We start from the raw sequence: 21,596 nt of genomic DNA, 5'->3' as shown, positions 1-21,596 counted from the left end.
CATAAATCACAGGGCAGTGAATAGCACCAAAACCAGAGTTTTTACCTACACAGATGAATTGAAACCATCACTTCCAGGAGCAATGTTCAGATTTCCTCTTTGTTATTGAAATTTGTGGTTGATGGGGGCAGCATCCATTGGAGGGACTGATGAGACATATTTGATACTGATTACACACAGGGAATATATTCTGAAAGTATGATTTAAAATAGGCTGTAGTGATTATTCATTCTCAAATATTGGGGACAGAAAAAGCATAAACCAATCTATGTTTGGTCAGCAGACATGACCTGGAATTCCTAATCAGCTGGAGATAAACCAAGCTAATAATCAACCCTCTTCTTGCAGTCATTCAAACATTCATATTTTCCCACCAGTTGTTATAAGGTTACAGTTTTGGGAGTAGTTTAATTCCACTCTTCACATGATGGATTTCATCTGGCTGTAGCTAAAATGTGTTTATATGTAACACACTGAAGTTGTGTGGGGCTGGTTGAACTCCTGACTTCTCCTCCAAACCTCTCTCTAGTGAGGGCTCTGAAAGGAATCATGTCTCCTCCCCAGCTTCTCAGTTTTCACCTGTTACCTTTGTTTTTTCTTCTCTTGAATCAGCAACCAACAAATGACTACAGGGCCAGAGACTGTGCCTCAGAATGCCCCAAAAACATTGGAATCCTTCTCGTCTGTAAGTAAGTGGTTTTGGCATGTGTAAAGCTGTACTTTGTGTGTCATTACCCACAGCTCTCAGATCTCAGGGTTTGCCTGTGCAAGGCAGTGAGTTGCCGAGGAATAAAGGTGGTCCTGCACTTGGCTGCTCATGTGTTGTTTCCCAAAGCTATACTGGAAGCTCTAATAGAGATTCCATGGCACGAAAACCAACCCTTGGAGGCCAAGAGATTTGACCTGCATGGTAGGATTTATTTTGTTTTCAGTTTTCCTATTTTAGTATTGTTCTTTCACTGGACATTCTGTACCAGAGGCCAGATAGAAAACAAAAGTCAGACACAATCAAATTCCTGGAAACAATGAGTTTCATAGTACTAGAGAGGTAATGGTGGGAAAAGTAGGGAGTTAAATGTTGTCGATAGAGGGTAGCTTTACATCATATCAACAAGAAATGTCATTTTCAAAATGTATGAAACAAGTCAGGGTGTCATGTTGAGACAGGTGTGGTGAGGCATCTGGGGAAGAGGTTCAGCAGTGATGTGGCAGATGGAAAGTGTGCCCTGTCAGAAGGGTCAGCCACAAAGTGTGGCCACTTTCCCCACCATGTACCGCTAGGAACACGTGAAGCACAGCAGTTCCTGATGTCACAGTCCCAGGGCAGGAGAGAAGAAACAAGGAGAGTAAGTGAGACCCAGGCCGACTGAGAGCGAGGCAGATCCATGTGTGTGTGAGTGTCATGCTCAGTGCATGAGCCATGAGAGATGTGCACCAAGTCCTGGCAAGGTAAAAATCATCCCCGATACTCTTCCCATGGAAGAGTTTTCTAAGTGCATTTCCAGGAGATGGGCTCTGTAAAGACCTAGTCCTTGCCATCTACCCGTCCTGTTTGCTCTCATCATGTTCCTGATGCTTCCAAGGTCTTGGTCATGATCCTCCAAGATAATTTATAGCAAGAATCACTTTTCTACCCAAATCTCACCAAGTGTCCACCAGGAACTCAATGATGGATGGTGCACATGCTCATTTATGAACTTGATGCCCTAGTTATGAAATGGACTTCCTGAGACTGGCAAGAATCTGATCACCTTGAGAATCACCACCGGAAAATTTTTCTCTTTGGAATAACCTCAGGTTGTTCTTGCTGAAATCAGATGAAGGGAGGAAGGAGGCATTGGAATGATATTACAAAGAGATGGGGAGGAGAAAAGATGTCTAATGACTACATCTGAGGTGCTCCACAGGAACTGCTGTTCAGACAGTCCTGAAGACAGAGTTACCTCTGTGAAGTCAGAGTTACCATTTACATTGCCCAACCACTGACCAAGTGAGCCATCAAGATCAAATACCTGTGAGTCTGGTTTTGGGGGCAACCTTCACACCAAGGAAAAGCCCAAGCTGTACTCAGCACTTTAGAAAGATTCTCATCTCAGGGTATGGCTATGTCTCACCGTTTTGTGCCTGGACCACAACCTCTGCCCTTTTCCTAAGCCTTTATGACATCTCAGATAATTAATGCTGGGAAGATAAAGTAATCCAATGTCCTTCCTAGAAAGGCTCTGCCATAAATTCTTGCCAGATTTCTAGATCAGACTGTTGGGGACAATGCAAAGATTAGGAAATTAAGTTTCACATCTTTTTCAGGTTGCTGAACTTAGTCCCTTTCACGTGCTGTTAGGAATTCCTCTGGGGATCAATAAGACCAATCATATTTGTGCTCTCCTTGGACATTGGAAAGATTCAAGATGCGCAATTACTGTGCTGTAGGAAATCTCATGACGTGCCAGAAACAGTTAACTGCTCAGCATCCTCAGAGGTACGATGGCCCCGTACAACCATCTTCCAACAAGCAGTGGTCTCTGAAAATGGAGAGGAGCAGAAGGATGGGATTTGTAAGTATTGACATTCAATGTGGTCAGTCCTCTTTAAGACACCCAAATCAGAGCCAGGTATTTCTGAAGCACTCAGTAGCCCCTGCCATGACACATGTGGCTCGATTTTTCAGTGGGGAGCAGAGTTAAACCCTTAGAGAGTATTTAAATGTGGCTGGTTAAATTCTGATGCCTGCAAGGAAGTGAAACTCTTGAAAAGCCTTGGCTAAGTGCAAGACCCGTCTGCACTGAAATCAGAGCTGTGTGCTGGCAGAGGAGGAGGGAAGGAGTTTCTTCCCTGGACTTTCCAACACACCCTTTATCGCTAGGACTGGGAGAGCACACTGGAAACCCAAGGTCATATTTCAATGCCTGGAGGGAGTTGAAAACCCCAGTTATCTGGCTGGAGGTCAGAGGCTGGGGGTGTTTCTCTCGCAGCTGTGTCCCTGCTGGTGAAACTCTCCCTTAAGCCCGATATACACAGAGGCTTTGCCGATGGGTGTTTCGGGAGCGCTCCGTGAGCCCACGCCCTGTGCTGTTGACAAAGAAGGTGCAAATGGAGCTTTAAGACTGAAAAGAGGGGAGGGATGATCTCCTTTGGGAGAGCGTGGGTGAGGAACAACACATCTTAAAGAACAGAAACTGGGCCCTTCATGAACCGGGACCACCAGGGCAGAATAGGGGCAGGTAAAAGAAAGAGGGAAAGGACATGCTGTGCTTTCTTTTCTTAGTGCACAGAGACACTCCCATGTGGAGGAGAGAGAGGACTGCGAGTGTGTCGGTGCGGAGAGATGGCAGGCAAGTGGGCAGACGCTGATTTTAAGAGAGTCACAGCCCCAGAGCTCTGCAGGGAAACTCCTTGCAGATCCTGCACCCAAACCTGGCCCCCACTCATCTAACAGATCTCAAAACTCTCCTGTGTTCACGGTCTGTGAATCACAGCCGCAACTGTTCTCTCCGAGCCTCAGCTCTTGTCCTCCTGGGCTTTTTATAGCAGACCAAACATCCTGTTACCGAACTGTGCATTTCTAACCCCCTAGTTACTTTCATCCCTTTCTCGATGAGTCTCCTAGAGGGTCTTTTGTCACTCTGATAAGCAGGTTGGTGAGTATCAGCGAGAGGCACACAGGTGTGAAGCGGATGTTTCTTGTGAAGTGAGTCACGGGGGGGGCTGGATTCCAGCCAGGAGAGCCTTGCGGGGCCAAGCACACTCTCGGCCCCTCCCTGCGCTAAAGTGTCCCTGAGGAGCAGCCGCCCGAGCTGCAGACACGACACAGACCCCTTCCACCGCGGCTCCTTTCTCCTGTGCTTCTCTGCTGCTCTGGAGAGTGCTAAATGCCCACGCTGCTCTCCCTCCCCTTCCTGCACGATTGCTACTAGTGGCACAGAGGTTGTGCTTCACTTGCGTTTAATCACCCTGGTATCAGCGCACGGGAAAGTTCAGGCTCATGCTGGGAAAGGCACGCTTGGATGAGGATGACGCCGTAGGGACGTGGCAGGTCATCAACAGCCCCCGGGCTGCCTGGGGACGAGGGCTGTGGACTGGAACTTGTGACATGCCGAGAAAAGGTGTGTCCGATCCACTACCCAGCTCCTCTGCCAAAACACACCTGCGTGCAGCTTGGTATGCAGTGACGGGCAGCGCGTATTCTCTGGCGGCTCCCAGGAAAGCCGAGTGGTCACACACGTTTTCACTGATAGGGATCTTACCACGCCCAGGCACGGAGTCCTGCCCCGGCGCTAGAGAGGAGCGGGACTCCTCGCTCTCGATCTGAAGGCACTTCGCCAGGGCCTCGTTTTCCCCAGCTCTAAAGTGGGGTTAGTAATACATCATTGAGATTACGCGTTTCTCAGGTATGGGATTTCATAGGCAGCCATAAAACGAAATTTATTGTACCGAGGAGAAGATGGTACTTTGAGAACCTGAAAAAACTGTAATGAAACGCTTGTTTTAGCATTTATTGCTTTGTAGTGACTAAAAAAGCTGTTTTAAAGGAGTGTATACAAGCATCATATCTGTGTGTATAATACGCAGACACACACAACCACACACATACAAACACAGTTTTTACTTACCAATCCTTTAAGCTCTCATCTACCAGAACATGCCTTTGCTTTCCTGTTTTCCTTTAATCTTATATATTGCCTGCTTGAAAAATCATAGGCTGCTCAGAAGTCTTACTATTTTCCTTGGGGTTACTGAGCTGAAGCCAAGCTAAATCCCAAGGTTTTGTGACTGCTTGAGCATGGCTGAAGGGGTACATTACACACTACTCTGTAATTTATTTGTGTACACATCTCACATCCAAGGAGCACTGCTCTGGAGCTGAACACACTTAGAGGCCACGGATGGGGGTGTGTGAAGCAGGAAAATGGAGGCGGTACAGTCAGGAGGGAGGAGTGGGAAGGGTTGGGCAGACAAGCCCATGGAGCAGAAGAGCTCTTAGGGAAACTCCTTCCAAAGCTCTCCTCTACCTCCTGAGCCCTTCCTGCTGGACAAGCCCCTGGCCCTGAACACTAGTCACGTCACGGGTTGCTTGCCTGTTTGCAGAGAGGTCTGTATTCCATGCATGAATGCACAGCATCACCACTTCCTTCTTGCTCCAGGCCCTCTGCTACACTGTGTATTAGACACTGAGGAAGTAAAGGCAGAACAACACCCTTCTGTGTTCATGGGACTGCAACCTCAGTGAGGTGTTGCTGCAAAAATGGTTTTGTCAGTAGACTGATGACAACCACCTCCCAAGACTGGCAGTAGTTTCTCTTGTTTCTCCTTCTCTAACATAAATAGCTTGGCTTTAACGGAGAGCACAGACCACCTTGTGTTAATGAGTAATAAAAGCAATCGACCCATGGTGCATTTGTCCCTGAGCTGGGGCTGAGCGTAGTCAAGGTGATAAAACTCTTACATTAGCAAAGTTTTACTGCATTGATACCATGCAGAGTGAGAGCCTGGCAAGGCCAAGCCCTGACAATCAATTATTAGGATACCCTAATGCTTTGGTTACTGTCAAAGCACAGTTAGCATATGTAGTACAGCCTACAAATTCACTGGAAAGCTACCCTGCGTCATGTCAGCCAGGTTTTGGGCTGTACAAAGGCATCTTTGGAGGTTATTTTGGGAGAGCTGTTTTCTGAAGCTGAGGGGACATCTGTCATGCAAGTTAGGAAAGCAGACCATGATGAGAAACTGCTACAGACTTTACTTCAAGAAGATGCTGACTTGATCTAAATAAAGAGTATTAGACATGTACTTTGCCATTTTCTACTAAATAAAGAATATTGTATTCTTTCTAGTAACTACAGCAGATTCTATGGCTGTGTTTGAAGACACAGACCTAAAGAAGGACCAGATATTGGATTGGTCTCTCCACCGGGTGAAAAGCCACGAACCATCTTAATTGTGTTGCACACTCTGGAGCAGCCAGGGAGAACTGGAGGATCCTGACCTGGTCTGATGTCCAGGCCAGGATGCTCCAGAGCCCCAAGCTAGATGCAAATGGCTGGAGCCACTTCCTGCCCCCAGTGACTCATGGCCAGGGAAGCACTGGCATCCTGCTCTAGGAAGGGTCACTCACCTGCCCTGCCCTGCAGGGAAGATGAACACAGGGAGGTGGAAGGAGCTGGGGCAGAAACACATTGCTGGGCATGCGGAAAATAAACAAGGCATCACCAGGACTACAGTAACAGCTGTGGGGAGATGGAGTGAAGCACAGGCAGCACTGGTGCCTCACAAGCTGCCCCCACCCCTTGGTGAAGTTTGCCTCTTGGTCCGACATCCCTGGGCATTTCATGGGCTGGGCTGGAAGAACAGTACAAGGTGCCCATCACACAAGCTTAGAAACACCTCTCTGGCTGTTATCATGGGAGATTTTCACTTTCCACCTCTGTCATACTTGTATTGAGACACTTCCACCATGCACCAAATAAGAGAAAATGTCCCCTTTCTTTCCACTGGGCTTATCCTTTCTGGAAGTGGCTTGCATTTGGGTACAGGACAGAAGGAGAAGGCAATGGCTGTAATACATTTCATATGGCTATAATATATTTCCTGGTTAATCCAGACTCTCTTGCTGTTAGACTCTGGTCTTGACACTGCTAAGGATTTAATGCTGGTTGAGGCTGTCTCAGTTTTTTCAGGCCTGTTCTATCTCACCACACCACTTTTTCTAAGTTGTCACTAATAACAACTGACTAGGGTGCTTTTTAAAAATGGGTGCAGACAGAGGTTAATCAGAACAAGACAAGTATAGGAAGACGATGTGTGTTTTCATACCTGCCTCAGACAAATGTAATCTATATACATATATGTGCTAATGAGAGGTCCTTTATGGGACCTGTGTGGCCACTGCCACGTCCCCATGGGTCAGGACTGTTGAAAACGCAAAGCTACCTTTTTCACAGAAAGCCATTAAGTGAAAATCACGAAGGTTTCTTTGACTTATCCAGACATTTGGATACCAGAAAACTCAGCAGAAAGCATCATATCCACATAACCACATCAAGACCTTCATCTGGGAAAGATGGAAGAAGAAAAGTTCCCCACTTGTCAGCTTCTACAAATGGAATTAAGAAACAGAAAGCAGAAAGCTGAAGCAGCTGAGCCTCCTGCATACCCTGGCTTTGTGACCTGGGACTTTTGTTCTCCACTTAAGCCTCCCAAAGCATGTGCTGAGGACCTGTTCCACAGGGTGACCTCTGAGGAGTAGAGTGAGCCTGGCATCGAGGGTAAAAGTTGTGATCTCTATCAGCAAAACTGTCTCATGAGGTTATGATTGGAATTATACGAGTTATCTATTGTAAGAATAAACTTCTCATTGCTGTGGTATTTGAAGGGGAATCCCAGAGAAGCAGAAGCTTTGAGCAGCGCTGTAAAGGTGCCGCTTGGCTCCATCTGGAGGTGACAGCTCAGATGACAGACACCGCCAGCTCGGGCAAGAAGCTGGAAGCAAAGCTGAACGCAGAGCTAGAGTCTGCTCCTCTGCCCTGTGTTGAATGCCCTGCCCATTCAAGGCAGGTCTTTAGCCTGTCACTGCTTTTCTTTATATTCAAAAATAATGATCAGTGAGGATGCGATGGTTTCTGTGCTTTTGTACCTTTGGGGTGGGAGGAATTTCTAGTCCCCCTCCCCTTTGGTTTTCCTGAAAGCTCTGGAGCCCTGATGGCTTTCTCAGCACTGCATGAGAGGAGATATTAAGAAGCCTCTTACAGAGGCCCCAGCTTCTGCCCCTGGCAGCCTGCGTGACCCCTGCTCACCTGCGGAGTCCAGCAGGAAAACAGAAATTTTCAATCAGAGTAAGCAAGCAGGGAAATTCCAACCAACTGAAATCCTCCAGACTGGCACTAGTCTGAAAACTTCAAGATTTCCACATGGGAATTGTACTCATGCCATAAACAAATTGAGGCCTAGAGCATGAGAGGTATCAAGGTCTGACTTAAACTCAGAATGTAGAGTTCTGTATCTGGGATGGTGGGGAATATTGGCTCTGAAGGCCCATGACTGCTGCCTTTCTCTTTTCCTCTCTGTTGACATTTCTGCATTGAACTAGATCATCACTGCACCAGAGACCAACAGGGTAACAACCAAGAGTCCTGGGATCTACACCAAGACACTTAATAATTGCTCCCTGCTAGGGCATAAACCATTGAACAGGAATAAATATGTGTGTGTGCACATGAGAGCTCCTCTCTGTGTCCCTCAGCAAGGCTCAAGACTTCTGCCCTGGACAACAAGTTTTGATTCTTTTTTCTAATCCCTATTTTGACAAAACCTGCCATGATACCTGCCTCCCCTGCCAGCCCAGGGCTGCAGTTACCTGCATGTCCCTTCTGCCAGCCCCATTTCTCTTCAGTCAGGCATGACAAGAGCGGTAGCGGGGCAGGGCGGATTGGCTGCAGCAGCTCTCACCCTCCTCCTGACCCCTGGCAGGTGAGCACTGCCCTGCAGCCATCACTACCAGATGGCACCTGCACAAGAGAGGAGGTCCTGCTCTTGATAGTCACTGCTGGGCATCTGGCACACTGACACTCTGTCTCTACCCCAGCTTTAGGAACAAGGCTGGGCACCGTTGTTCGCACTCCCCTGGATGTGCTGAGCACCTGCTGGCATGAAGTTTTTCCTCCAATATGTGGGCTTCTTTTTTGCTTTTTTCTCTGCTGCATTTTTGATAATATCTACCTGGACAGACTGCTGGATGGTGAATGCTGATGACTCCCTGGAGGTAAGACTGCGGTGAGGAGAGCCTGATCACCAAAACCAATGTGTGCTAGGAGAGTTTGTTCCTGGTATCATTGCTCCACTGCACTCTCATGTTCTTTCTCCCTGTTGTGCTGGATGAAAGTGGATGAGAATGAAAATTACTGTGGCAAGAGCAGGAGGAAAGTGGTATTTTGTGAAATTCTCTTTGCCAGACTCTTTTATCCAGACTGTGCTCTTACTCAGTAAGTTCAGGAAAGATCTACAGGCTCTAGTTTTAAATGTGCATGAATTTGAGAAGAGTTATCCTGTACCTCCAGCCTGCATGGATATTTTGAAGATGTTTCTAGTTCTGTAGTTCAGCCTTCTTGGTGGAGACATCCAGCATGCACAAGTGTGCTCTTCAAGTCTTTTTCTGACCAGCCATTGACCTACAGGGCTACCAGAAATTTAAGGGGAGCATGGGGACTCAATATCTCCTGGAACTCATGTGGACAGTAACACTCTCATATTAGAGAAGAGTATTGGCAAAAGGTAATTGCAAACAAGGGAGCAGATTGCTGCTTACAGGCAAGGTGTGCCCCAAAGACTCCAGGCCCAAAATCACCACTGTTTCTCCAGCACTCAGTACTGCAAATTTGTAATTTTCTTCCCAGCACAGCCAGTCATTTCTGTACATTTAAGCTGCAGGTCCACAGTGTAGGAATCTGCTTTCTGGCAAATTAGATCATTTAGACAGTGAAGGTGAAACACCTTCCAGGACAGAAAGTTTGACTGAATTTATCAGGAAGAAACTTTCTATCTGCTATCCAGCATATGAAACCATGAGCTCCTCTGTGCTCAGTGATTGCAATGCAGCATTTAGCTGTAGCACGTGAAGGGGTGAATTATCCAAGGAAAGAAAGATAAAACTAATTACAAGAAAAACTTTTTTTTTTCTTTATTCCACAAGAAATCCTGGCACTCTGACTGTGAGAAACCCTGAAAGGTGAATGAATGTAAGTGCTGAGATGATGATCCAATGCAGTGCAGTTCCTGGTGATCAGCGTGTCTGCTCAGTGAGCCTCATTTCAGGACAAATAGAGTGCATCCAGTGATGCTGGATAGGATCTGACTCTTCATTTGGGAGATATTTCAGATTCCTTTCTGGAAGTACTTAGATGAAGGTACCAGTATACTCAGAAGAGCCAAGGGAGTCCAATTGTGGGGAAAACCAGATGAGAGAAGCCCAGCTTCTGAGCGAAGTGAGTCCAGTTCAGAGCTGGTCCATTACCTTGAGGCTGTGTAACCTTGTCTTCCTGGCGCAAAGGCACCTGCGATGGGCTGTCCGAAGTGCTCCATTAACACCCAGTTTGGTCATTAGCAACCACTATTCTCACATTCCGGCTCTGAGTGTGAATACTAAATAATGGAGCAAAACGCCCCCAGCCTTAATACCTGACCACTGATCTTAATGACCCTAATGACTCACTGCCTCTCTAAATAGGGAACGTCCACGGCCAGAAAGGCTAGAGTCCGCAATGACTCTTGTTTTCAGCTGGAAAAAGGGTAAGTTAGGCAACTTTGGCTCCAGAAGAAGGGAACTCCATCCTTCCCCAGCTGCTGGATCTTGGCTGGGCTTTGACCCTGGCCCCCTGCAGCTGGGGAGGCTGAAGCCCTCACTGTGGTCCCACTGGAGAGGAGCATCCCAGGAAGAAGAGGCTGGGAAGTGCCCGGAGCAGCCAACTCCAGGGAGGCTGCAGGGGCCCTGACTCAGCTTTCACAGCCCCTCACCTCCCTTGAGAAACAACAGGTTACAGAGAGTTAAGTTAGTGACTCCCTGTGAAGCATCAAGACAGGGCTGGGTCAATTTTTGCGGTAGTTTGTAGTGGAAAAAGCCCATAATCTGCTTCTCAGCGAGTGCTGTATTGTGTAGACAGTCCCTCCCTGTTGCAGGTGGATTATAAATACCACCACTACTGTTAAAAGCTGCCTGTTTTACTCTCAAGCTGGGCTTGTAATCATTGTCTGCTGGCACCTTCTCAGAGTGCGGTAAAACACCGTGACTAACATCACTTACGTGTTTGTCTTCTCCGCTTTCCCCAGAAGGAGAAGCGTGTGCCTGTTCTGTAATTTTCCTTTTTTTCTGTGTGAGAATTATTTTAATATTAATTATACATTATGAATAGGATATAATTATCTGTATTACAGTCATTATGCAGTTCATGTTTTACATGCATACTTGTGTTAGGGAAAGCAGGTCGTGGCAATGTGTTTTGCAATCGGAGTGGGGGATGAGGAGCATGGCTGTGATGTTTGGCTGCTCTGGGAGTCCTCAGCTGCGCCCAGGGAAGCTGGAGCACATCTACTGTAGGGGGAAGAGAGGTGATGGGGAATTAGTGCTACCAACATGAGGCAGGAGTCCAGCCATGGGATGGGGAAATCCATGTCCCCACATGATGCCCCATGCCCTGACCCCTGTCCCCTTGACAGCAGAGAGTTCCCGTGTGCCTGAAGGGCTGTGCTGTCAGCACAAGGGAAGATGCTCAAGGGTGGCTTGGGAGCAGATTAACAACCACAAGGATCAACGGTGCACAAAGCAGAGGGGAGCAAGTGTTGGCCCTTGGCAGCAGATACCAGAATAGCTCAGCAGCAGCTCAGGGAAGCTACAGGTCCCCATAGTGACACCTGTTCCTATCCCACCTGCACCAGGCAATAGGACAATTATCCCTGGCTGCACACGGGCTGTGTGGAGATGGGCTGGCTCCTGCTTTGCCCATGCTGGCTGTAGCAGGAGTAGTGATAACCGAAACATCCCAAGAAACTAAAAACATTAAACAAGTTTTTGTTAGTCTGGGAAGGGGGTTATTTCACAAGCTAGGCCATAACTGTTGTGCTTAAGACCTCTGTTTTGCTTGGAGCATGACACAGCCTGGAATCCTGTTAGTCTCCTTATAAATAATTTAGATGTAGATGCTGCTTGTAAGATTTAAGGAACAGTAATAATATCAGCAAGTGAGGAAGTAAGTGACATGATTAGCTGAATGCAGAGTAGTATAAATAAGCCTATGGTGGTTTGGGAGGAAAGAGAAATTACATAAACACAAGTGGAACAAAATGTAATTTAATAAAAATATGCTAATTTCAAGCACAGCCTGAGCAGTGGTGAGTTAAGACAGAGGAGGACCTGCAACTGCATTAAGAGGGCCATGGTAAAAATACATTGAATGTAAACACGGCAAATTGTTTTATGAGACTCTGTTCTCTTGAAAAGCACAGAATCAATTAAATTAGTTTTTTCCATCACTGCTTCTCATTTTTCATTGTATTTTTCATTAAATATGCCCTGAAATTCTCAGAAATGTTGAGCACGTCTCATCTTCATGAAACAAAACATGTAGATTATTTTCATTCAAATGTAAATAGTATCTCTTCTGCCAGTCTGAAGCAGCGAGTCATTTTTCCTCACCTTTGATCCAGACAGCAGTATCACAGAGGAGGTGCACAGCTTGGCTCAGACATTGTGTTGTGGAGAAAATATTACTGTTGGCTACAGACCTCAGTACATCCTGAATAAGACTTCATTATGTGTCCGAGATATGTTATTATCTGCTTTGTGATTTACACTGTGCAAGAAAAATGAATTTGTTGCATCATCCAAGCAAGCCTGGTCCCCTTCCCCTGCGTGAAACTCATTTGCTGGAAGAGTTTCTCTTTCCATTAACTGCAGCGGGTGTCGCTGGCAGAAGTGGGCGGGCTGGAGTCCAAAGCTGCGCTGACATTAACTCTGCTCCTCGTATGAGCAATTCCAGGAATATTTTAAAGGTGCCTGTTGCCATATTTGCATTGGTAATGGAAACGCCTCCCGTATTAAAGTGATTTATGGAAGGCTGGGCTGGGAATGGTATCTACGGCTCGAGGACAGCGGAGATGATGAACCACGATGCTGCTGCCTCGTCTGCCCGCCCCAGTCTGGATGTCTCAGTGATGACTGTGGCTTGGGCACGTGTGGTCCCACGGCTGGCAGCACAGTGGGAGCCCCAGGGCCGGGATCAGCACCGGCTGCCTCTGGTTTTCCAGCCTGTGTTTACAGCTGAGTCATTTGGGGGCAGCCCTCCCTGGGTGTCTGCAGAGGGGCTCACATCCAGACTCCTCTGCACTCCTCTCCCACTCTCTCAGCAGCTCCTCTTCCATCAGGAGGATGGTGTAAGGAAGGGGAGCACACGCAGCAAAATCTCGAGTTGTCTGGTCCATGGCCCTGCCCAGCTCAGCCTAGACAAGAATTTGGCAATGAGTGAGCAAACCTGCTCTTAGATCTTTCTGGTCAGCCACCCCCCCAGCTCCTCCCAGGAATTTCCTTAAAAATTTTTATCCTTACTAGTAGGCAAGGGTTTTTTTCCTAAGGTCTAGTCTGAATTTTTTTGCTCTAAAGTAAAAACATTAGTAGGGGTATAGAAAACATTGTCCTTTTCCTCCATGCTTCTGCTTATTCTCTTCAAGCTAAACACTCTGATTTACCATCATTGTAACTGGACCAGGATTTCTGTTGAAGGGATAAGATGACCACCTGCTGCATTGGTGGATATTTTAACCTATGGTCTTTTTTGTCCTCTCAATCCACAGGTGAGTACAAAGTGCCGTGGCCTGTGGTGGGAATGTGTCACAAACGTTTTTGATGGGATCCAAACTTGTGATGAGTACGACTCCATCTACGCCGAGCATTCTGGTATGTAAGAGTCAGAGATGTTTCTGCAAGTGGTGGGGACACTTGAGTGTAGACTAAGAGTATCTGTTCTACTCAGTGACAGATAATTAGAGGCATGTTTCTTTTCTCAGTCAGGTATTACTCTTTGGGGAAGCTGAGAAAAGCTGAATGTCACCCTGATTTTCTAAGACTTTGCTAAGCCTTCTGATGTCTGCATTCTTGTAACGAACTTTCTCACACACAGTTCTGTAAACAACTTATGTTTTGCATTCTTTCATGGAGGAGGAGAGAATTGATGGACTCTTGGTCTGTCCAGTGTCATTGGAGAGGTGGCACTGTCACCCTCCAATCCACTGTCACTTTTGGAAAACTATAAATGTTGGAGTCAGAAAATAAAGGTCCCCTTTTTTTGTTCACCTGGAGAGCAGCAGTGTCCGTGTCGTCTTTTCGTGTCGTATTACGACACTGAACACCAGAAAAAAAATGTTTGTGGGATCTGACCCCATTACCTGCCCACATTTCCATTCCTTATGCACTGGAATAATCTGCTTTTGTCCTGCAGTGAAGCTGGTGCTGACCCGAGCTATGATGATAACAGCAGACCTCCTGTCAGGATTTGGATTTCTCTTCCTGGTCCTGGGACTGGACTGTGTGAAATTCCTTCCCGATGAGCCGCTCATCAAGCTGCGCATCTGCCTGGTGGCTGGGGTTATGTTGCTCCTTGCAGGTATTTCCCCACTGTGTCCCCATTCTGTAGGACACTCTTTAGCAAAGTGGGGAAGCATTAAAAGCCTTCTTTTATTTTGGTTGGTGATTTTCTGTAGGAGGAAGGATCTTTAGTTTATTTATTTGTGTAATGCAGCTTCTTCTGTTCACCACCTGCCTCAAACAGCATGTAGTTGAGTTTATCTGCTTTCAGTTCATGTTTTGACCAGGTGAGTTGGCTTTGAGTTGACTGACTTCCATTTCTGGCTGTTTCACTGTGGAGGCTGTTGTTACAGCAAAGAGACCTTGCTGTAGGTCTCTAGACCAATTGCTAAAAGACTTGAAAGTCCTGGCATCCTGGTTTGGTTCCTGGCTCTGCCACATATTGTGTGACCTTGAGCAAGTCACTTAGCCCAAAATCTCTGCAGATGATCTCTAATAAAAGGATAATAACATGTCTGTCCCTTCTAGGTGATAAATACCCAACTGGCTGAGGTGCTTTGTTGTTACAGCCACTGGGAGAATTTTAAACACAAAAATAAATAGCCAACTACGTACCAAATAATATAATTTGACTTCATGCCAATATCAAGCAGCTATCTCTTCTTCAGTCTAAGCAGATTTAATAACTCACCCCAGCCACTGGGAGCACATGTAAAACATGTTGAGAGGCTCTTTTAAACATCTTCCAATTCACTTCTCAAAGTTTGTCTGAAAAGCATCATCAAAGTTCTGAAAATCAAAACAGATCAGAAAATTGAATTCTGGAGAGACAACTTTACAAGCAGCTGAGAGGGGAGGAACTTCCTGCCTTTTGCTGCAGAAACCTGAGTGCTGCCAGTGTGCTGGAAGTGTGTCTGAGTGCCAAGCCAAGAGGTGCAGCCTCTGCCTGGCAGCACAGGACATCAGCAGGAGCCAGGGTGAATCCACCGAAGACAGCACGGATGGGGGTCAAACCCTGCCGTCCCAGGAAGGTCTTCCCACCGTGAAGTCTGCCCTAACAGACAGCAGCAGCAGCTTTAGATCTGATCCCCCATAGTTCTGAGTGTGGCCCCTCTCTCCCACCCTGCAGGTCTCCCTGGCATCACGGGCTCCGTGTGGTACGCCGTGGATGTCTACGTGGAGCGCTCCTCTCTGCTCTTCCACAACGTGTTCCTGGGCATCCAGTACAAGTTTGGTTGGTCCTGCTGGCTTGGCATGGCGGGGTCACTTGGCTGCTTCTTGTCTGGGTCCCTGCTCACCTGCTGCATGTATCTCTTCAGAGGTGAGGAGGCATGGCTGAGGCACAGCTCAGGGACAGAGGCATTGCTCAGGGTGTGCTACAGGTGCACAGGGTGGGGAAAGTCCTTTGGCATGGTTGCTCATGCCCAGTGGCGATATTTTCAGCTGTAAAATGGGAATAATCTTAGGCAGCTCTAGAAAGCACATCAAGGTCTTCATGTGAGCTGAGGTGTAAGGATGACATAAAGCGTGTTGTTATTATGTCACATCTTGGAGTGTTGCTTTCCCTGAATAATGAAACTTTGCAGCTGAAAGTCACCAAGTACTCATTAGCAGTTCCTATTTCTCCCCCTGTGCCTCACAGAGACCAGTTCTGGAAGATTCCACTCTGCCTACTCCTTGAGGAAAGGCTATTCCTCAGCTGCGACCGTTGTAACAAACATGCATTTGCCATCCTCGCAAACAGCCACCTCCAAAATGTATGCAGTGGACACAAGGGTGTGATGAGGAGGTAAGTGCTCCAGAAAGAGCTCTGCTTTAATTTGTAGTGGATTGCACAGAGACTCAAGCTCTTGTGGTTGTGATACAGATGCAGTTGAATTTCAAGGATCTACTGTATGCTACAATTATGAGAGCTTCAAAATACCTTTCTTTCAAGAAAGTAAACTCTGAGAAGATCCTGCTTTCTGGAATCCTCTTGACTTGAGTGCTGAGGCCACTTGTATAAGCACAGACTGAAATCACCAACACAAACTCTTTTCAGCATTTGTCTCAACACTATTGGTGGAAGTGAGATAAACCAGCCATTCCTGAATCAGAGTGCAGTGTTCTGCATGAAGCCCCCCACACTGCAAGATGGATCTGTTCCATGTCTGGCAACGTGTCAACAGAGTGTACAAAGGAGAAAATCCTGGCAAAGGGAGGGACTGACTGCCTGACCAACATCTGGACCCTGTGCACTCAGTAGGGGGGTCTGCCCCTCTTACAGGCAGCTGGGGAGCTTTTCAAGAGATAAGAGCTGTGTTAAATATCTGACCATCTCTTTGGTCCATGAGTCTGCACTGAGAAATGATTGTAAATGCAGGTGCATTCTTCCCTGAAAAATACAGTCCTTCTCAGTCAGTGTTAAAAGGTACACTACTAAACTCAGTGAAATCTGGAAATTGCCGGCTTCATTCTGCTTAATAAAAACATTGCTTGGACAAAGTGAGTGAAGATCCAAAATCTGAACTGGTGCATTACAATATATCTACATTAACTAGAAGCTAGGATAAATGATAATTGTTCCTTTCCAGCAAAAGGTATTTAAACCTAGTTCAGGACTGCTGTCCCTGGCTGCAATCCAGGCTGCCATAGGCTGGGTAAGGTTAGGGCATCAGCCAGCTCTTCACTAGGGTGAAACCCCTGTATGGCTTAACATGTTCCCTAAGGATGGATGTGAACATTTTTCATTCCTTTAATAGAGAGAGAAGCTGAGACAGAGTTTTCTTAGAGTTGGTAGGAACTGTCCAAATTCAGTCCTTTCTGACCATGGGCACCACACCATATCATGGCCACTGAGGGTTGAGAAAAGTCTCCCAGCACAGAGATTTTTCTGCTTAGGGGCAGTGGAGAAACAAAGCTGGAGTCTCAGCTGGGTGTGCACAGCTGTGGGTGCTGAAGCACTACCAGAGGATGGGGAGGCTGGATTTCCTTCTCCCAGACAGTATGAAGTGAAACTTTATGTTATGTGGGCCAGAGGGAGATGGGCTGGCTGAGGTTGGAGTACCCCAAGCAGCACTTCTGATAACTCCCATGATGGAAAATGAAGGGCTGAGTCCTCTGATGGGTTCCTGGAAGCAGCACCTTGTGCTGCAGCACAGAGCTGACCAGCAAGGCCAAAACATAACCCAGCCCTGACATGGCTCCAAGTCGAGAAGGACCCAGGGCCTAGAACAGACAGGACAACAGCAGGTCCATATGGCTCTGCTGCAGGCCCAGGCACCTCCACAGGGCTCAGAGCACAGCACAACCATCTCAGCAAGAGCCCTGGTGGCAGCTCTGCTGCCCAGGCAAGGGAGGCTCGTGCCTGCAGAGTTCGTGCTGCTTGGGCTGGCAGACGTTTATGTCAGCCAAACTGGGAGCAGGTTACTGCCAACAGATGAGCTATATCAAACAGATGTAAACACAGTAGGAGGGGTGATGGAGGCTTTTTTACAAGGTCCTGAGAGACAACGAGTACAAGAGTTATGAGCGATGTGATGAATTCACAGATTGTACCAAGAATGCACAAAGAGATCTGGAGGTGACAGGAATTTGTGTCTGTTTTTGCAGGAAACTGCATTCAGAGCTAGCTTGGTGGTTTTTTGTTTGTTTGTTTGTTTTTTGTTTTGTTTTGTTTTAACTGTTTTACAGCCCCATCAGAAATGTGTTTTCTGTGAGTCTTTGGGGCAGGAGAGCTGACACTGCTGATACTCTCTGCCAGGGCAGGGGAACTCTGGGAACATTTTTGGGTCTGCTTCCTGGGCTGTGTCCCTCCTGCCCTGCTCCTCCAGAGACACAGCGGGAAGGAGATGGAGGGTGAACACACCCCAGAGGCAGAGCTGTGTTCAGTGACTGCTCCACTGCCCACATCCCCCCTCCTGCCCAGAGAGGAAAATGCTCCCTCAGCCTTCCCGAGGGAGGAGAGATGCTGCAGGCAGCCTCAGCCCAGCTCACCCAGCTTAGAGATGCTCCTGGGGAGGAGGTACCCAGCAAAGACATAAACTCTGAATCAAAAACTCCCCAGCCTATGCAGCCAGCACATTATCCCTCCCTACAAACACTTAGGGATGCCTGCCAGCCTCTTGCTGCTGTTTTCCATAGCTTTTTCTGAGCACAAAGGTTATTTCTTGCCATGAAGTTTATTTCTTGTTTAGCAGAGAAAAAATGCAGGTGTAATTACAAATCTCAGATCACTGATTTCTCCTGCTCAGTGATTGAGGAGAATTCTGGGCCTTTGTCCTAAATGGTCTTCAGTTTGTTTTAAGGTGGTGGGAGCTGTTTTGTGACTTGAAACATGTGAGTCACACCAAGCAGTGGCTCAGTGGGCACTCACTGTCTATGCCCTGATCAGGGGTGAATATTAAGGATTAGTTTCTTTGGTCCCTCCAGCCCTGTGTTCCTCCTTGGGGTACACAAATAGAGCCCAAATACTACCTTAACTCATCCTCCTCAAATACATTTCACATGCAAAGAATTTATGTACAAATATTCTTTGTATATCAAGAATATTGCATCAACACTTGTGAGCCTCTCTTCTTCAGTATCTGTACAGAATAAGAGTTAATTCCTTAATCATACTTCTATTCTAGCCAAACTCTATGGTAGGTTTTGAGGACCTATCTCCTGCACAAGAGGACCAGGAAAAGGTCACAGCAACTCTTAGTTTTGCCAGGTTAATGTTTTGTAACCAGTCCAGTACTGCATTGCTTCATTATTCAAATTCTGCTGACAGTCTAGCTGATGTTTTGATCAGCTGTTAATGTTTAATTGTTAATCCCTGTTTGATTTAATACTGACACTGGTTTCATGACTGCAGGATTCACTCCTCATTAGCTCATTATCAGGTCACAATGCAGATCTATTCTAGTTTAATTATATATTCATTAGCAAGAAACCTCCCAGAAAGTAAACAGAATTTATTTATTCTTTCAAAATCACAACCAGTCCCTAAGGCTAAAGATGTATCAGGTGAGCTCAGTTATTAAGGTATTTCCTTAATACCTACCTGCATTCCATTCAGCAGCAGCTCACTAGGAGTGACAATGGACTGATTTTCCCCTCCTGATGGCCATTGATGGCTTACCGAGGCTTTTTGCTCAGTTGCAATTTCCGGCTGAGCTGAGGCCCAACACTTAATCTATCAGTTCCAACAGATTTTTAGGTTTCTCCATATTTTCACTAACTTACAAGGGACATTTTTCTATGTTTGGGCACCTCTGTCTTCATTTCCCAGGGCACAGGGAGAGTCAGGGATTTAGCTGAGAGCTGGGAGTAGCACCTTTCCTGCCTGTGTGCCTGGCCCGAGGTGCTTCCTTGAACTGGGGCTCCCCGTTGTCGTCTCCCCTGACATCCCTATGCACTCTGCCAGGGCTGGTTGCAGGTTATGGAAAACAGTAAAGTGTTTAGGTAAGATCTTTGCTAAGTTGATTCCATGCCTTACAGATAACTATTGATTTCCCATTTTGATACAGGCAAGTGAGGGAGATAAAAAAATGACACCTGCAATGGCTGTCCTTTTCTGCCTGCAGACTCCCGTCCTCTCGCTGCCCAGATCAGCTCATGAGAGCTTTTACATCTCCAGCTGTAATTAGTGCTCACTCTTACTGTGACCTTGTGAACTAGGCTATCTCCTACTGCAGCTGCATCAGTGTTTCCCAGGATATGGATTTCCTGCCTTTTCACAGACATTGGCCATGTGATTTTGGTGTGAATTCAGTGGATCTGAATTATTTCCAGTAGATGGGAACAGCAGTGCAGAACTGCGGTTTTTTTACACGCTGTAACATCAGTGGGATACAATAAACACAATTGCCTTTGAGTGTGGAATCTCCCTAACCCACACCCAGGCTTTGCTCAGGAGGTGTTTTGCCAAGTGAGCTGCTTTGACTCCTGTGAAGGGAATCTGCTCTCCTGCAAGGACACACAAAAGGCAGCAGCACAAATAGGACCAGCCCTTGGCCATGGGGAATTGATTTTGGAGGCTGCCTAGACCTTGGCTGGTAGCTACAAAGCTCAGACCCCAGTGCACACCTGCAGCAATGCATCTTCAGCAGCTGAAGACTTTTTCTCAGCTTAGACACATCTAGAGTAATTTCCTAAACTTTCCAGGAGAGAAAAGTAAAATTCCACCAAGAATACAAGGTTTTCTCTCTCAGCTGGGGCTGGACTCCCACAGTTTGCTCTTCTGCATCTGTTAAATATTGTGGGCAAGTGATTAATGACTGAAATACTCTGTCCAATCGCCGTTACGGCAGCGAGAGCTATTTTCTCACTGTAGCTGCTGGGTTCCTGCTGTAAAATGCCTTTGAGCAAGGAAGAAAAGAGCCAGAATTGTGCCATCTAGTGACCCAAAGAGAGCGGGCATCTGTCCCCAGCCCTGTCCTCATCCTCCCTGAGCAGAAGTCTTCAGCCCATAAAGCAGAATTTTGGATGACATTAAAAAAAAAAAAAAAAAAAAAAAAAAAAAAAGAGCATATAAATTATTTTTCCATCTTTCATGTCCAGCCCTCCTGGCATTCCAAGCTGATGCCATGTTATGGCTCAGCTGCCTCTGGTTTTGCTCTATTTTGCCTGAGAGCCACTTTATGACTTTATTATTCAGCTCTTAATCTGCAGATGTGAAAGTCCAGCCGTGTGCTTCACCATGTTCCCTTTGTCTTTTGCTTGGTCACCAAGCAATTGGCTCCTCTGCACCACTCCCATCTCCCCCCAAAAGTCTGCTGGTGACAAGATCCCCCAGAAATACATCTGCCTTCTGGTGTTTTCTGCTTTTGTCTAGAGCTGTTTGCCATTTCTTCTCAAAGTCAGCAGGAAGTGTAAATCAGAGGATGAGTGGCAGCCAGAGAGTCACAGCAGGACAAGTGCTTTTCCAAGGTGAACCCTATTCCTAAGGTGATGAATTATAAGGAAATTGTTCTTCTTTCTTTGCAATTCTGGAAACATCAGCCAAACTGCTTTAACTGCCCTCATTAAGAGCTGAGTACTTATAAAAATATCAATTACCCAGCAAAATCTCTTCTTGTGTAAAATGGGAACACAGGTCTGGAGAAACCTTGTCCGTTCTGCTGGAGAACACAGGAGTGAGGTGGCAAGCTGGGACAAGCAGCTTCCATAGGGAATTATAGGTTGGTGGGGCCAACCCAAAATGCTTTTGTAGAAGAAAGAAACCCATCCTCTTCTCCATTTCAGTGATCAGGAAACCAAGGACCAGGGCCCTGAGCCCCTTCTCAGGGCACTTCCCTTCCTTACCCCAAGCCAGCAGCAATATTAGTTTCTGTCCTCCCCACAGCAGCTCTGCATGAGCTCTTTTTTGCAGATACCTCCTGGCTTTCAGCAGTCTTTGGAAGCTCCTGTGGCTCCTGTCTTGTTGTCCAGATACCATAGCACACAGGTGCTGGTGACTCCAGATGGAGCCTGATTTTGGCACAGCCACTAGCTTACTTTACTGCGAGCCACTTGTCACAATTCTGATGGAAAAATTTGATTCCTTTTGTGCATATTTAAAGCACCTCAA

General features: G+C 46.7%; 1 protein-coding gene across 2 annotated transcripts; it reads left to right on the top strand.

Moving 5' to 3' along the window:
* The first annotated feature begins 8,472 nt into the window (after nt 1-8,472).
* On the top strand, nt 8,473-16,569 carry CLDN16 (claudin 16). Of its 2 annotated transcripts, none has more exons than XM_038146495.1 (6): nt 8,473-8,755; nt 13,333-13,435; nt 13,977-14,141; nt 15,192-15,383; nt 15,705-15,851; nt 15,930-16,569. In XM_038146495.1, the coding sequence occupies exons 1-5, from the start codon at nt 8,642-8,644 to the stop codon at nt 15,842-15,844; spliced, it is 714 nt and encodes a 237-aa protein (XP_038002423.1). In that variant the 5' UTR covers nt 8,473-8,641; the 3' UTR covers nt 15,845-15,851; nt 15,930-16,569. The 2 variants fall into 2 exon arrangements, with proteins under 2 accessions (XP_038002423.1, XP_038002424.1); XM_038146496.1 differs by lacking the exon at nt 8,473-8,755 and adding an exon at nt 9,385-9,728.
* Nucleotides 16,570-21,596: the final 5,027 nt, after the last annotated feature.

This window comes from Motacilla alba, chromosome 9 (genome assembly GCF_015832195.1).
Source record: "Motacilla alba alba isolate MOTALB_02 chromosome 9, Motacilla_alba_V1.0_pri, whole genome shotgun sequence".
Lineage (NCBI taxonomy): Eukaryota > Metazoa > Chordata > Aves > Passeriformes > Motacillidae > Motacilla > Motacilla alba.
This window is presented reverse-complemented; position numbering and strand designations above follow the sequence as displayed.

Excerpts from the sequence above, each read along its gene's own strand:
- CLDN16 (XM_038146495.1), top strand. The coding sequence starts at position 8,642 with ATGAAGTTTTTCCTCCAATATGTGGGCTTCTTTTTTGCTTTTTTCTCT. Across the intron at positions 14,142-15,191 it reads GGTTATGTTGCTCCTTGCAG|GTCTCCCTGGCATCACGGGC; the intron begins GTATTTCCCCAC and ends CCCACCCTGCAG. Across the intron at positions 15,384-15,704 it reads CTGCATGTATCTCTTCAGAG|AGACCAGTTCTGGAAGATTC; the intron begins GTGAGGAGGCAT and ends TGTGCCTCACAG.